The sequence below is a fragment of the Rhinoderma darwinii genome, chromosome 11 (assembly GCF_050947455.1).
Source record: "Rhinoderma darwinii isolate aRhiDar2 chromosome 11, aRhiDar2.hap1, whole genome shotgun sequence".
NCBI classification, from domain to species: domain Eukaryota; kingdom Metazoa; phylum Chordata; class Amphibia; order Anura; family Rhinodermatidae; genus Rhinoderma; species Rhinoderma darwinii.
The window spans coordinates 53,905,558-53,923,280 of NC_134697.1; the positions used below are offsets into that span (position 1 = coordinate 53,905,558).

General features: G+C 41.0%; 1 protein-coding gene across 4 annotated transcripts in view; it reads left to right on the forward strand.

Moving 5' to 3' along the window:
- The window catches only part of MARCHF8 (membrane associated ring-CH-type finger 8), a 172,527-nt gene extending 165,487 nt beyond the window's left edge, over window positions 1-7,040 (forward strand). For all 4 annotated transcript variants that reach the window (XM_075841519.1, XM_075841517.1, XM_075841520.1 and 1 more), the window contains 3 exons: window positions 1,491-1,671; window positions 4,039-4,186; window positions 5,926-7,040. In XM_075841519.1, the coding sequence (XP_075697634.1) occupies window positions 1,491-1,671; window positions 4,039-4,186; window positions 5,926-6,233 (637 nt within the window). In that variant the 3' untranslated portion in view covers window positions 6,234-7,040. The remainder of the gene's footprint in view (window positions 1-1,490; window positions 1,672-4,038; window positions 4,187-5,925) is intronic.
- Window positions 7,041-17,723: the final 10,683 nt, after the last annotated feature.

The window sequence follows — 17,723 nt, forward strand, 5'->3', positions numbered from 1 at the left end:
AATACAATTTAATTTCAAGTGGGATTACATCTCTTTAGTTATAGAAGGGCTTTTAGTTGTGGATGCAAAATCCCAGTTTGCAGTAAAGAAATAATATTGGGATTTATGACCTGAATATCACTCCATATTGTCGGCACATTGGATAATGTCATTTTTCTGGGTGGGCATAGGACAAATGGCTGTGAATTCTGCTCTATAACTAGAATACCCAGGAATCTGAGAAGTTTCATACATTCTTATTTCAATGTGCTGTTCAATGCTCATGTTTCATGCATACATTACCTATAAATAAGATGACAGATTTATGATGAAACAGCAGATATTCCGTTCATGTCTTCCTAGTTTAGTTTATTAAGATCTTAGTTTGTGATGTGAGTATTTATGTAGATTTGTCTGTGTAGACTATTACGCACTTACTTTGTCACTCTTGCATTAGTTTAATATTGAAATTTACATGTGTGCATACATCAGGACTGGAGAATTTTTTTAATAGCCAGTACACCAAAGTGCCGAGAAAATTCTGACTGGAGAATTTGTGACAATTCCCTGATATTCGGTTACCAATGAACCTAAAATTAATTTCTCCTAATGGTGCATAAACATGTTACTTAGCTTCTTAATTGATCTTTCGAGATCCTAGATATGAATGCCTGGCTCCCGAACTCAACTTTCTATTCTCCACCCCTGATCTAAGTGTATTTGTTGCCTATAAAGCTTGGTAAGAACTGCTTTTTAGATTGGACCGAGGCATTTATAAACTAGCTTGGCAATCCAGTAGGCTTCTCATGCCACAAAAAATGTCACCAGTTTTAATATAAGCAATTTGCTTCTTCCACATAAACACATTTTTATTTCTGGGAACGTCCAATTCTTTGAGTGTAGGTGACACATTAATGTAGATTTATTAGCAAATAACATTCATTTAACCTAGCATCCATAATGTACTGCAATTTTGGCACAAAACTAATTTAATAATCCAGATGTGTATGACTGAGTGGAGTCTTTTGATTTCTAAAAAAAAACACCACCATAATGGTAGAATTATTGTATTTTGGCTGCATATGTTGGTAGTCCAGGTTATTTTATAAACTGGTACCTGTATGGTCCTGTTGATGCCAGATTAAAAGAATTTTACTATAGATATTTTTACTTTTTTTGTGTTTTCGGTTAAAACAACATAAAATAGACAACATATATTATATATATATTGCCTCATCAATACTATACGATCATTTATAAAAACCTAAACATTTTCTGACATCTCATTTAATATTTAGTCTATTCTAATCAAACATCAGTTTTGTACATCGGAAGGAGTCGTGATCTATGGAATTGTGGTGTTCACACTCTACTTCCAAATACAGAGAAACCATTGTAGTTGCCCTCACAACGAAAACGGACAAAGTAGTTTAGGGATTTTACATCTATGTTAAAAAGTGAAATGATTTCCTATTAAATGTATTACTATGGATGTCTTGTCTTTAATTCAGGATATGTCACTGTGAGGGTGATGATGAAAGTCCTCTGATAACACCCTGTCACTGTACAGGAAGCCTTCATTTTGTGCACCAGGCTTGCCTCCAGCAATGGATCAAGAGCTCCGATACTCGGTGCTGTGAACTTTGCAAGTTTGAGTTTATTATGGAAACCAAATTAAAGCCTTTAAGAAAAGTAAGTGAAATGAAATTCCGCTAAGTGATTGAGAGCACTGCAGCTTGCATATGTCCGACAGCTGTATTTTACCTAGAGAATGTGTATCTATACATGTATCAGCAATGTCCAGACAGCCAATAGTATTCTATTATAATTGGAAATATTGGGTGATTAAAATAACCAACAAAGATACAGATGAATAAATAATCAATAATAATGAAAGGATATGTAAACCTTTGAACTAAATTTTTATTTTTTTTAAATACTAACAATGTATTATGTTATTTTTAAGCAACTTTTTAATAGTTTTTTTTTATCCCCAATTTTTTTTTGCTATTTAAATACAGATTTTTTGTATCCTGTATACATAGAAACTGTATCTTGCCGTCAAAGCTGAATCTGTCAGGTCAGCAGGACTAACAACTTCAGTGAACCCTGGTCACGCAGGATCCATCGGTTATCGATCACATCTAAGTTCATGAAGTTAGATGTGATCGATATCCACTGGATCCTACCTATCAGACACACGCAGGACCAGCTTTCAGCCCAGTTGTCAGTCCTACTGACCTGATGGATTCAGATTTGATGGCAGATACAGCTTCTATGTATACAAGATACATAAAAGCTGTATCTCAAAAAGTAAAAAAAATTCAATCAAAAACAATAATTAAAAAGTTGCTTAAAATCACATAATACGTTGTTTTATTTTTTTTAAGTTTTTAAAGTTTACATATCCTTTGTTAGTGTTGCCATTGTTTTCTCTGCTTCCCTCTTACTTGTCCTTTTCTAAGTATATGGGTCTAATTTTTATATATAGTAAATGTTGCATTTCTTTGATAGTATATAGACTACCATAAATTACCCCTATGTTCGGTCAAGGCGCCTGCAGAATAACAGCCAGGGATTTAAATTCTCAGTAGCCCTGCCGGGTTATTACTCGCTTTCTTCTTTTTGTGAAGGCTGTGATTCTGCTAACTCGCAATTTCCTAATATTTTGTTATGTAGAGTGTCATATTATCTATATATAAATAAAACAATGTAACGCATACATTATACTCCGTAACCACTTTAGAAAGCCATAGTTTTAAATGTAGTATTCCATCACCCATTAAATTGGGCGTCTGTGTAATACATTGTAATACAGGAGATTCTCTTTGTAGCTGCACTCTGCTCCGGGCCAATAGAGGGGGGTCCCATCCAGCAGACCTCCCTTTCTTTATGACGTTCATAGGCGCAAATAGGCCATATTGAGAGGGTGAGGCAACTCTAGTTACTATGAATCCTTGGGAAAAGGAAGGTGGAAGTTCACTTTCTAGTAAAAATAAAATGTCAAGTTTCTAAAGGTTATTGCTTGCAGCACATTTAACATTGTAACTACCTCATCCCATGCTTAAAGAGTCTCTGTCACCAGATTTTGCAACCCCTATCTGCTATTGCAGCAGATAGGCGCTGCAATGTAGATTACAGTAACGTTTTTATTTTTAAAAAACGAGCATTTTTGGCCAAGTTATGACCATTTTTGTATTTATGCAAATGAGGCTTGCAAAAGTCCAAGTGGGCGTGTTTAAAGTAAAAGTCCAAGTGGGCGTGTATTATGTGCGTACATCGGAGTGTTTTTACTATTACTAGCTGGGCGTTCTGACGAGAAGTATCATCCACTTCTTTTCACAACGCCCAGCTTCTGGCAGTGCAGACACAGCGTGTTCTCGAGAGATCACGCTGTGACGTCACTCACAGGTCCTGCATCGTGTCGGACGAGCGAGGACACATCGGCACCAGAGGCTACAGTTGATTCTGCAGCAGCATCAGCGTTTGCAGGTAAGTCGATGTAGCTACTTACCTGCTGATGCTGCTGCAGAATCAACTGTAGCCTCTGGTGCCGATGTGGCCGACACGATGTAGGACCTGGGGCAGGAAGTGAGTGACGTCACAGATCTGCACTGCCAGCGTTCTGAAGAGAAGTGGATGATACTTCTCGTCAGAACGCCCAGCTAGTAAAAGTAGTAAAAACGCCCCCATGTACGCACGCCCAGTTGGACTTTTACTTTAAACACGCCCACTTGGACTTTTGCAAGCCTCATTTGCATAACTACAAAAATGGTCATAACTTGGCCAAAAATGCTTGTTTTTTTAAAATAAAAACGTTACTGTAATCTACATTGCAGCGCCGATCTGCTGCAATAGCAGATAGGGGTTGCAAAATCTGGTGACAGAGCCTCTTTAAGTACCAGTAAAAATGAGGCAATAAAATATTATAAAATTGGCATGTTATATGACTTCATTCAAAACTAGTTATGCCTAAAATATCAACTAACTTAAGAATCGCTACATTTGCTAACTTAGATATGATAGTTTAAATGATAATTTTTAATCTTTGCATTTTAGTGGGAAAAGCTGCAGATGACCTCAAGTGAACGGAGGAAGATCATGTGCTCCGTTACATTCCACATCATTGCAATTACCTGCGTTGTTTGGTCTCTATATGTTTTAATAGACAGGACTGCAGAGGAGATCAAATTGGGCCAAACCACTGGTAAGTAAATGTATCTATAAATGCCCAGATCTGAGGGGTATTTGGGCATTCCCTGGCACAGGGATGTAGGAAAACGAATTTAAAAAATGGTGTGTGCTCTGTTCATCTATGACATCTTTTGAGCTGAAGAGTCGTAGATGCGCTCACCTAGTACCTCGAAGAGTCACCATAAGAACACTATTCAGTGGATGCAATAGCACTGGCTAACCTTTTCTAATACATGCAACAGATCTTCTTTAGAAGCATTTCCCACATATACCCCTCCCATACCAGTGGCACTACTAATTATAGATACCCGTCATCATATCCTTTCCGGACCTTTGCTATTCCCTCATCTGCAGCCTGCTATAAAACAGTCTGGAACAACTCAATCCATACTCAATGGATTAAAGTCTGTGCTTTTATATCAAAGCCGAACATGACTCATAATGCCAGTCTTAATAGTAAGGAAAGTTAGAGTAAACTGCGAAACATTTATTAAGAGGCAAAAGCCTCTTAATAAATGGGTTGCACGTTTCGGCCCGGACCATGCGCCACAATTGTGGCACAACGATCATGGCTATGTGCAGTCCCTTCTCCCCCATTGGACATTGCACGCAGCACTTTAGCATCATCCGTGCTGCATTGCATACAACGTCCTGACACTGCCCGGCGTCATTACGTTGTATGAGCCGCGCTGGAGTGATGAGGAGGAAACCTGGAGGGGAGAAAGGGAGCAGAGTGAGTATACTTTTTTTTATTTTTTTATGTCCAATGCAGGGGGCGCGGGAGTAGTCTAATCGGGGAGGGCCGAGGTAGGGACCCAGCGTGGGCCTCTACCTTGCTACACCCTATAGAGTGAAATCTATACCAGCTAGGAGCTGACGTAGATTTTCTCTATAATTGACGCCGGTTTTCTGCCAGCTTTTCACGTTCCCTTGAAGAGAGATTAATCAGAGCAAAGGTTTTGGGAAGGGGAAGTGAATATTATTTTGTTATTCACTCAAAGCCATTTGTCTGTGTCTGATGAAGGTAACCTTTACTATAAATTGTTTTGAGCGATTAAACCTTTATACATTGAGGAGTTGGTTTGTTGAAGTCTGAAGTCCTTGTTTAAAGGGGTTGTCCGCTTTTAGCAACTTAATGTTATTTATATTATAAGTAAAAGTAATAAAATTTTCCAATATACTTTCAGTATTAATTCCTCAGGGTTTTCAAGATCTCTGCTTGTTATCATTCAGTAGGAATATTCATAGTTTACTTCCAGTGGATACAATTCTGTCCATGGTCATGTGATGGGCACACAGCTCTGGTACACATACTGTAACGAGCCGTGCACATGACCATGGACAGAATTTTATCCACTGGAAGTAAACTATGAATGTTCCTACTGAATAACAACAAGCAGAAAACTTGAGAACCGTGCAGAATTAATACAGAAAGTATATTGGAAAATTGTATAGCTTTTAATTATACAAAAAATAACATTAATTTGCTGAAAGTGGACAACCCCTTTAAGAAGATTAGTCTGCTTCATTACACATAAATGGAAATATTTCTAAATATTACTAACAGTACTTGGAGGAGGGATGACAGAAATCTAGACCGAAGTGACATTTGTCTCAATAAAACCATAGTGGCATATTATATCTCTGTATAGCCAAGGTCTATATTTAGACTTTCAGGTCATGTTGTACTGTTACAAATAGATGTCATAGTCAAGTCCATCAATACTTACCATCTCTCTTCCCTTTCAACAGGTATCCTGGAATGGCCATTTTGGACTAAATTAGTCGTTGTAGCAATTGGTTTCACCGGAGGACTTTTGTTCATGTATGTGCAATGTAAAGTGTATGTCCAGCTGTGGAAGAGACTAAAGGCTTACAACAGGGTCATCTATGTGCAGAACTGTCCAGAGACCTGTAAAAAGAAAAAATTTGAGAAAACAACTGTAATAATTGAGCCAAATCTGGAGAGCAAAGAAGCTCTCGGCATTCATCACTCAGACACAAACTCCTCTTATTACACGGAACCAGAAGACTGTGGTGCAGCAATTCTCCAAGTGTAAAGACCGGATTCCTACTGGACTCTCTTTCAGGAGATGACTATTTACCGACTGCGGGCAGCAGTAGATTTAATGTCCTGAAATTATCCCCTTTTTTTTGTCCGTTGCTACTATACGGTTCTATATGAGAATTACGGTAGACCCAAAATTATTTCTGGTTAATACCTCTCTTAGAAAAAAATAACCCATATATTCAGGAGCAAGATCAACTAAAGGAATATTCTAGACCTCAAAGAAGTTGACTTTTTTTTTTTTTTAAAGTACAAACTACTTACGGCTTTTTCACTCACTCTCGGTAAAGTGAGTGAATGAGGTTCACAGTCCAGAGCGGAACTCTCTTTGAGAAGGACGTAGAAGAAAAGATAGGACGTTCTTAGCACATCCACTGCTCTTACTGCCAATGACATCTTTTTTTGGCTCTCGCTTTTTAGAATCCTGCTTTACTGAAGAGTCACAAGAGCATCTAGCACTTTTTTGTGTAAAAATGGTTTTGTAATATCTTTATTGACTTAAAATGATTTCATTACAAAACAGAGAATGTGCTCTGTCATTTCTAGTATAATTAATGTGCAACCTCTTGCCTTACATACTGTATATACAAAAAAAAACGTTTTCTTCACAACTTTATCATTTTACACATAATAACAAATTTTGCCTTGTTATTTCAGGAAAATGCATCTGTAAGTAGCTGGGAATTAACCTTTTTTTCTACCACATGTATTCGAGACCTTTTTTTACCAATGAAAATGCACAAAATTGGTAGATCTTTGAATTTCTCGTGTAATATTGAATAAAAATGTAGAACTTTTATTACCGTTAAAAGTTATTTTAGTTTTATATGTGGGTTTTTGTTTTGCTAAAGCATTGCGTCTTTTATGGAACGCAGTATTTGTGTTAGAACGATTTTGTAGAAATAGTAACCATATTTTATTATGTGATAAACTCCCTTGTGAATGAAAGCAAAATATTGAAAGGGATATCAAGAATTTTAAAATTGGTGGCCTATTCTTAGGATAGGGCATAATTCTTAGATTGGTGGGGGTCAAACTCTCAGCACCCCTACCTATCCGGTGTTTGAAGGGGCCTCACATGGTATTTGCGTGTGTACAGTCCCTTTAATCTGCAGTAATGGTCTGTTAACATGCAATGCTGCAGTTCTCCAGCAGATCTCTGTGTTGTGTGTCCACTGACAGCACATTGGTGGGCTATAAATGGCAGTCTGTAGTCTGCTCACAGGTGTACTGTTATCCTGTCCTGTTATCTTGCTGTAATAAGCATTTCTAATACTAATATTACATAAGGAAATTGTGATATGTGGAATTCTCAATATAATATATGTTAATGAAGTCTGTTAATTGATGTGACTGTAATAATTTATAATAATCAGCCATTGGTTGGAGAGTGGGCCCTATAGCAAAGACGCGATGTTCACACAGTATGTGTTCAGGCTGAAAAATTTGAAGCTTATTTCAAGAGAAAACAGCCCCTGAAATTCAGGCGGTTTTTAAACTGATTTTTGCAAGGGTTTTTGAAGAGCATTTTTGAATTGTCAATTGGAAATGCAAAACTTGTAAAATGCGAGAAGTGACTGGTCACTACTTTTTTACAAAGCATATTTTTACGAGTACAGTAAAAATATGCTTTGTATGAACTACACAGTTTATGTCCCATTAAACGAAGGCCTCGTGCACACGACCGTAGCCATGTGCACGGCCGTGATTTACGGGTCGGCCGGCAGCGAACTGTCAGCCGCGAGCTACCCGCAAATCGCGGGCCATGCACATAGCCGCAGCCATTATTTTCAATGAGCCCGGACCGCAGAAGACGGCCGTAATAAGGCATGTCCGTTCTTTCTGCGGTGCGGGCTCCCGGGCCATGCATGGACCGTAAAAACTACGAATGAATGGGGCTGCAATTCTCCCGTGGATTTTCGGGGGAATTGCGGCCGCAAAAGCACGTTCGTGTGCATGGGGCCTTAATGGAAAGCAGTTTGCAGACATACATTAGATGTATTTCGGAATGTAATATGAGCGATTTACACTCCGAAATATGCCTGAAAATTTCCTGTGCGAACATACCCTAAGTTGCAGTATGTCGCGTTTTTTGCAATCCGTAACAGACAGCCTGGTGTTTGTTTCCCCCGTCACCCCTTTCATAACCCTTGGACTAACTACTTATTCCTTCGTCTGCTGACAGTGCAGTTCCCCTAGAGAGGGAAGTCACCGAATAGCAAAGGGTTAGAACCAACCAGGACGGTACCTCCTCTTTCTAAGGACCCCTCTAGTAGCAGCTAATATCTCCCTGCAGAATTGGTCTGTCTCACTGCTTTTGCAGAAAGATCATTCTCCTGAGCTTATCATTAACTCACTGACTTGAAGTGATCCCTCTCTCTTTGAAAAGAGGTTCTTGAGCAGCTGGATTGTGTATTATACAGCTCTGTGTCCAAGCTGCTGTAGAACATTCTACAAATCTTTGCTACTGCAGACCTTCTTTTTGGATGAGGACATTTGATACCACAGGACGTGACAACTTACTCTTCAAAAAGAGGTTGTGCAGCAGCTGAAGCGTGTATTTTATAAGGAATAATGTTCTCCCTACTATTTTTGATAAGAATGATAGTCACCTAGCGCCATAATACTCACAATTTGTTCTTACTACATCCCAACAACAGGGTTTCCACTTTTTTTTTTTTTTTTTTGTGGTAACACCACAGTCTATTTTATTGTTTCCTGAAATAGAAGTGAGAGATTATTAATTATATATGTTCCCCAAAAAAAACTCTACTAGGGGAGCTGTATAGTACTATATACAAGGGGGGAAGATCTGTGTGGCGCAGTCTACAGGGGGCTGTGTGTGGCGCAGTCTACAAGGCGGAGGTAGGGGGCGCTATCGACAAGTATGGTGTGACACGATCTACAGGGCGACTGTGTAGCACTGTCTACAGGTGACTGTATGGAACAATCTACAGGGGGTACTATCTATAAGGGGGGGCTGCGTGTGGCAACTAGAGGGTGGTGTCCAGTCAAAAGTTTGCTATGGGGCACCGGAGAAAAATATAATATAGTATAATGGGTGCAAGCCTTACAGGAACCTGATTCAAGTTCCCATGAATGGAGACTGCAAAAATCAAAAGACAAGGCAGCACATCCAAAATAACAGGAATTTATTTACCCACAAATGCGAAGTTTCAGTTCAACAGGACGCTTGAGAAAGGTCCTGTTGGACTGAAACGTTGCTTTTGTGGGTAAATAAATAAATTCCTGCTATTTTGCACGTGCTGCCTTGTCTTTTGAATTTTGCAGCCTTAAAATATGGACCCTGCTAAGATTATTGGTCAGCACATATCCACTAGCCTAGCCCTTTATATTAGAGCTTGTAATATAAAGGGCTAGGCTGGTAGATACATGCAGATCAGTACTCGCATCATGTAAACCAAAGGGTAGCTGGAGCGTGGCGAAAATAACTTGGTTTTAAAAGTAAGCATTTTGAAACACCCCTCTAAAATTCCTGGATTTGCCACTGACTTAGTAAAATTATTATATTTTTTTTCTTTAGAAGGCCCTCTGTAGAGGAAAACGCTGGTCTTCCTCCCTGCCATGCCATTAAAAGCACTGCTTTGCTCAGATTCCCAGTTCCCTGCGGCTGGTTCACGTTTTAAGCCAGGTGTAGCAGAAAACCTTAACCTTCCTCCCTGCCATGCCATTAAAAGTGCTTTTCTACATACCCTTAGACCAGAGGGTGTCCAACACGCGGGCCACATGCGACCCCTGAGGCTGTCATCTGCGGCTCGCGGGGCACCTTATCTCCCATTGGGAGAGGAGAGCGCAGGACGAAGGAGGAGTGCGCCGTTGCTCCTTCATGACGTCCCAGAGCAGAGCTTATACTAGCGCTCTGATCCGGGACTCCTGATCGGAGGAAGCCCCTGACATCACTGTCCATATATGGACAGTGATGTCAGGAGCAGAGCTGGAGCCTCCGGCAGAGCAGAGCGCTAGTAGCGCTCTGCCCGGGACTCCGGCTCTGGGCTTGCCCCTGACATCACTATCCTATATATGGACAGTGATGTCAGGGGCTTCTCCAGAGCTCCAGGGTAGAGCCTATACTAGTGCTCTGCTCTGGGACTTCTACTCTGGGGTTGCCCCTGACTTCACATTCCGTTCCAGGAGGATTCCCTGACGTCACTGTCTATGGACCGTGATATAAGGGGCTCCTCCAGCAGAGCGTCGGCAATGCTCTGGCTGGGGATTCCACTCCTAGAGGAAGCCCAAATGGAGCGATTTACAGGGAGGGATGTGTGTGTTGCACTATCTATAGGTGGTGTGTGTGCTACAGAGGGCACTGTGGCATTATCTAGGGGGGGGGGGTGTGGCAGAATCTACAGAGGCCACTGTGGCATTATTTATGGGGGAGGTGTGGCAGTATCTGCAGAGGCCACTGTGGCATTATTTATGGGGGAGGTGTGGCAGTATCTGCAGAGGCCACTGTGGCATTATCTAGGGGGGGTTCTGGCAGTATCTACAGAGGCCACTGTGGCATTATCTAGGGGGGGTTCTGGCAGTATCTGCATTTATCGACACACAAACTGTATTGTTAAAATAAGCACGTGGAGTAAACTCGCAAATTTCCGTTAAGTTTAAACCTAGCGCTATTATTATAGTAATGTAGTATTGTTATAGTAGTACGAATAACTAGTTAATTAAAAATACCTTTTGTTTTGTATCAAATTTGAAAGTAATGCGGCCCGTCAATTTCACTTTTTTTTCTATGTGCGGCCCATTTACGTGACCGAGTTTGAGACACCTGCCTTGCAGTCTATATGCTGTTAAATATTTTACGCTAAGAAAATAAGTGAAATCTTTGGCATTATCTATAATACATGCAGTTTTACTGGCGCGTGAGAAACCCTGTAAAGGGGCCCACTGAGACTCTATTGCCCAAGGGTCCCTCTAAACCTGGACCCGGCCCTGGCTGGGACTACAAAGCAGCCCTGGCACAAACCCCAGCAGCCCACATATAATACACTACTTGTTCCCAATAGTGTGAAAAAATAGCAGCACGCTGCAGATAGTTTTGCTTTACTTGGTCGTGCCCCTTGCCGCTGCCTTGAGTATGTAGACTACATCATCAACCCAAGCAGGAAAATAATATTGGAATATAGAAAAAAACAAAAGCATACGATCAAGGACTGGTATCGCTTTATCAGTCAAGGACAACAAAAAAACAGGCATCACTTTTCCAGTCGGGGACAACCACATGCTCCAATAATACCGCCATACAATGACCACATAGCGGTTGCATACCACGTTCCCACAAACAGTCGACAGCGTTTTATCACGCTGCAGACCAAACAAGAAAATACAATCCTGATCAGACTCTGTCACAAGAAGAATACATAATTAAAAAGGATCTATCCGCTCTCTGGACCTGTTTAAGAAAATACGTATATTCCCCATGAAGTAACAATTCTGGAGCATCTTTTCTTAGAACTCTGCATTGTGCCTTTACTCCTCTTAACCTCTTAACCTCATGCCACGTACAGTTACATCGCAGCAGCTAGTAACTTAACGCAACGACACATAACTGCACGTGGCAGTCATGAACTGGGCTCCAGAAGCTAAGCCCGCGTCATCACCAGTGGGTGTCAGCTGCATATTACAGCTGACACCCTGCTGTAAGGCCAGGACCAGAGCTAGCCTCCGATCCGGACTACTAACCCCTTAGATGCAGCGGCCTCTGCATCTAGGTGGTCACTGGCCGTTTGGCACCCCTGCAACACGATTGCGGGGGTGCTGATAGGGCTCCAATGGCCATGGCAACTAACAATGGCCTCCTAGTCTGCCAAGTATGGAAGCCTGTTAGGCCCCGCCTGGAGGCTGAGCCTAATAGGCTTGCTGTCACTGTATAACTGAGCTCTAATACACTGCACTATTTAGATAGTGCAGTGTATTAGAATAGCGATCAGGGCTTTATCCCTTTAAGTCCCTTAGTGGGAGAAAAAAAAAAGTTAATAAAAATGTTGTACAAAAGTATAAAAATAAGTCTTAAGTTAAAAAAAACAATAACCGTCTTTTTTCCCATAATAAGCCTTTCATTATAGGAAAAAAATAGTGCACATATTTGGTATCGCTGCATCCGTAACGACCCAAACTATAGAAATGTCATGTTTTTCCCGCACGGTCAACACCTTAAAAAAAAAAAAACACAATGCCAGAATCGCTGTTTTTGGTCACCAACCCTCCCAAAACATGGAATAAAAAGTGATCAAAAATTCGTATGTACCCTAAAATTGTACCAATAAAACCTACAACCTGTTCCGCCAAAATACAAGCACTTACAAAGCTTTTTTGGCAGAAAAATAAAAGTTATGGCTCTCAGAATATGGTAAGAAAGTGGTTTTATTGTGCCAACACTGTAAAACATAAAAAAAGTTATACATATGGTATCGGCGTAATCGCATTGACCCGCAGAATAAAGTAACATTTTATTCATAGCACACAGTGAACACTGGAAAAAACAAAACAAAAAAAATATTGTCAGAATTGATGGTTTTGGGTCCCCTTGCGTGCCAAAAAAAAGGAATAAAAACCTGATCAAAAAGTTGCATGTATCCCAAAATTGTACCTATAAAAACTACAGAATGTCCCGCAAAAAAATAAGCCCTCGCACCGCTCCAGTGGTGAAAGAATAAAACTGTTTTGGCTCTCAGAATATGGCGAGGCAAAATGTGCATAGTGTTCCAAAAGCAGATAAGAGTGGGCACCACTGCATCAGTGCGACACTGACCACATATCTACGGATTATTTATTTACCCCATTATTATACCCTCTTATTATGCCCTGATGTACTCCACACAGCTTACATATGCCGTCACATTATAAACTAAAATACCAGCAAAACCCCAAACAGAACTATAACGAGCAAAACCCACACTCCAAAAAGCAAATGGCGCTCCCTCCCTTCTGAGCCCTACAGTATTCCCAAACAGTGGTTTACTTCCACATGTATGGCACTCCCATATCTGGGAGAACTCGCTTAAGTTTATTAGGTATTTGTCTTCAGTGGCACAAGCTGGGCACTATATAATGTGCACTAAAATGGCATATCCATGGAAAATTGCAATTTTCACTTTGCACCATCCACTGCGCATTAAAGGGTAACTAAACTCTCAGAAATTGATTGTTGGGGGTCTGAGCAATGAGACCCCCACTGATCGCTAAAATTAGGCGACAGAAGTGCTCAGGTGTGCCTGGAGCCGCTTAGTTTCTGATCTGCTTTTTTCGGAAAGCCGATGTAACGGTGTACGGGCCCACAGACCTCACATTGAGTCCCTTACACCGTTACCTCAGCTTTCCGAGAAAAGCCGATCAGATACCAAGTGGCTCAGCGCTCACCCGAGCACTTCTGCCACTTTGTTTTAGTGATCGGTGGGGGTCTCAGTGCTCAGACTTCTGACATGTTCTCTTTTAAATTCTAATGAAGTAAGACCGGTGGGGTCAAAATGCTCACTACACCCCTTGAAATGCCTTAGGGTGTGTAGTTTCCAAAATGGGAGTCACTACATAGGGTTTTGTTTCACTATTTGACCTCCGAGCCCTGCAATAGTGGGCCGTGAAAATCATTAGAATAGGCCTCAAATGCGCACTGTGCTCTTTCACACCAAAGCCCTGTAAATCTGTCTAGGCAAATGATAAATGCCTTAAGGTGTGTCGTTTCCAAAATAGGGTCACTTCTCGGGATGTCTCATTCTACTCTGGTACCTCAGTGGCTTTGTAAATGCGACATGGCACCCAAACAACAATCCAGCAAAATCTGCGCTCAAAAAGCTAAATGGCACTCTTTCCAATTTGAGCCCTTCCATGTACCCAAACACCAGTTCAATGTTACATATGGGGTATTGCCATACTCGGAAGAAATTGAGTGAGAAATTGTGTGATGTTTTCCACGCAATTATAATATTGGCAGCTAAAACTACGTACTTTTGAAAAAAAAAAAATATATATATTTTTTTTTCACTGCCTAATTCTTAAAAAAAAACTATGAAACACCCATGGGGTCAAAATACGAACTACACCCCTAGATGAATGCCCTGAGGGGTTTAGTTTCCAAAATGGAGTCACTTTTAAGGGGTTTCCCCTGTACTGGTACCTCAAATGCAACATGGCACCCAAAAACCAATCCAGCAAAATCTGCATTAAAAAAGGCTTCTGCCTATCTGAGCTGTGCTGTGTGTCCAAAAACCAATTCATGACCACATATGGGATATTGCCGTACTCGGGAGAATTGTTTTACGAATGATGGAGTGCTTTTCTTTAATACATTTCTGCTTCAATAAATTCCTTGAGGAGTGTAGTTTGCCACATGGGGTCACTTTTGTGGGGTTTCCACTGTTTTGGTCCCTCAGAGGCTTTGCAAATGTGACATGGCGCTGCAAACATTTCCAGCAAAATTTGAACTACAAAAGCCAAATGGCGCTCCTTCCGTTCTGAGCCCTACCGTGTGTCCAAACAGCAGTCTGCGACCACATATGTGGTATTGCAGTGCTCAGAAACAGGGGCGGATTATAATCAGGGCAATCTGAGCAAATGCCCGAGGCTGAAATGGGGCCCAGTTCGCCCTGGTTCTCCCGTACCGGCTGTTAAAATTACAGCCGATTCAGAGAACTGGAGTGAAGCGGGATATCTCACCCAACCAGTGGCGTAGCTATAGGGGTCGCAGTGGTCGCAATTGCGACTGGACCCCGAATCCAGGGGTCGCACTACATCAATAAAAAGTTACCAAAGTAACTGGGGCTGCGGGCCCCTGTTACTACAGTACTTACCTTCCTGCTTCCGGAGCGCAGCGGAGGTCCTAACGTCACAGCGCTGTGCGCCGCACACCGCATCCTGATCCTGGATAGAGTCAGGACCTCCGCTGCGGCTGAAGAGGAGGGTAAAGTTTAATATCCCTGTCTGCTGAAACCGATTGGCGGGATCCAACTCCCGGGAACCCGCCAATCAGCTGTTTTGAAGGGGTCGCAGCGCCCGTATGACAGCTGCTTCCCCTTCATTCCGGTCACTTGCTCACATTGAATCCGTGTCGGCGATTCACAGTGTAAGTAAGTAAGGAAAATGAAGGGGAAGCAGCTGTTATACAAGTGCTGCGGCCCCTTCAAAACAGCTGATTGGCGGGGTCGCGGGACTCGGACCCTGACACATCAGCTATTGATGGCCTATCTTGAGGATAGGCCATCAATGTTTAGGGACTGGACAACCCCTTTAAGCCTATGATATGGCAGGCTTAGCGGGCCCATGAGACAGGATCACACATTGTGTGATGCTGTCTGCTGGGCCCTGTATCTAAGCCAATCACATGGTAGGCTTAGATACAGGGCCCATGTGTGATCCTGTCTAATGGGCCCTGTATATAAGCCTACCACATGTACTGTATAAGATTACTGTCTGCTGGACCTTGTATCTAAGCCTACCTTGACAGACCGTATCACATATGGGCCCTGTACCTAAGCCTACCACGTGTTACTAATAGTTTTTCTTTTTTTGTGTTTTCTTACAGGTTCGGTCATTGGACTACGTCAGATTCGAGGACTACTTCGATGTTGGCTTTTTTTATTATCAATAAAATGGTTAATGAGGGTTGTATGGGGGTTTTTTATTTCAATAAAATATTTTTTGTCCTTTTTTTAAACTTTGTTATTACTGCCTTAGTAATGGCTGCCGGCTGATTGACAGCGTCCATTACTAAGGCGGGGCTTAGTGTTAGCCGGTGTGGAGGTTAACCCTAACCCACATTATTACCCCGGTACGCACCGCCACCAGGGGTGCTGGAAAGAGCCGAGTACGATCCAGTTCCTGACCATCTGTAGTGATGGTTGGGTAGTGGGGCAGCCGGAAGCTGGTATTATCAGGCTGGGATAGGTCAGAAACAGCGGCCCTTCCCCCCTGGTAATGCTAGGCTGCTGCTGCTTTATTGTATCTAGCTGTTGTATTGTATCACAAGCGCAGTGTACAGTAGGATTATATTCAGGAGCGCAGTGTAGAGTAGTATTATATTCAGGAGCGCAGTGTAGAGTTGTATTATATTCAAGAGTGCAGTGTATGGTACTATTATATTCAGGAGCGCTGTATATAGTACGATTATATTCAGGAGTACAGTGTATATTATTATTATTTTTAGGGGCACAGCTTATAGTATTATTATATTCAGGAGCACAGTGTATAGTACTATTATATTCAGGAGTACAGTGTATAGTACTATTATATTCAGGAGTTCAGTGTATAGTACTATTATATTCAGGAGTACAATGTATAGTACTATTATATTCAGAAGCGCAGTGTATGGTACTATTATATTCAGGGGCGCAGTGTATGGTACTCTTATATTCAGGGGCACAGTGTATAATACTATTATATTCAGGAGCGCAGTGCATAGTACTATTATATTCAGGAGCACAGCGTATAGTACAATTATATTTAGGAGTACAGTGTATAGTACTATTATATTCAGTGGCACAGCGTATAGTACTATTATATTCGGGAGCACAGCGTATAGTACTATTATATTCAGGAGTACAGTGTATAGTACTATTATATTCAGGAGTACAGTGTACAGTACTATTATGTTCAGAAGTGCAGTGTATAGTACTATTATATTCAGGAGTGCAGTGGATATTACTATTATATTCAGGAGTATAGTGTATAGTACTATTATATTTGGGCACAGTGTATGGTACTATTATATTCAGGGGCCGAGTGTATAGAACTATTATATTCAGGAGTGCAGTGTACAGTACTATTATATTCAGGAGCGCAGTGTAAAGTACTATTATATTCAGGATCACCGTGTATAGTACAATTTTATATTTAGGAGTACAGTGTATAGTACTATTATATTCAGGAGTACAGAGTATAGTACTATTGTATTCAGGAGCGCAGTGTATAGTACTATTATATTCAGGAGTGCAGTGTACAGTACTGTTATATTCAGGAGCACAGTGTATAGTACTATTATATTCAGTGGCACAGCGTATAGTACTATTATATTTGGGAGCACAGTGTATAGTACTATTATATTCAGGAGTACAGTGTATAGTACTATTATATTCAGTGGCACAGCGTATAGTACTATTATATTCGGGAGCACAGCGTATAGTACTATTATATTCAGGAGTACAGTGTACAATACTATTATGTTCAGGAGTACAGTGTATAGTACTATTATATTCAGGAGTGCAGTGGATTTTACTATTATATTCAGGAGTATAGTGTATAGTACTATTATATTTGGGCACAGTGTATGGTACTATTATATTCAGGGGCCGAGTGTATAGAACTATTATATTCAGGAGTGCAGTGTACAGTACTATTATATTCAGGATCACCGTGTATAGTACAATTATATTTAGGAGTACAGTGTATAGTACTATTATATTCAGGAGTACAGAGTATAGTACTATTGTATTCAGGAGCGCAGTGTATAGTACTATTATATTCAGGAGTG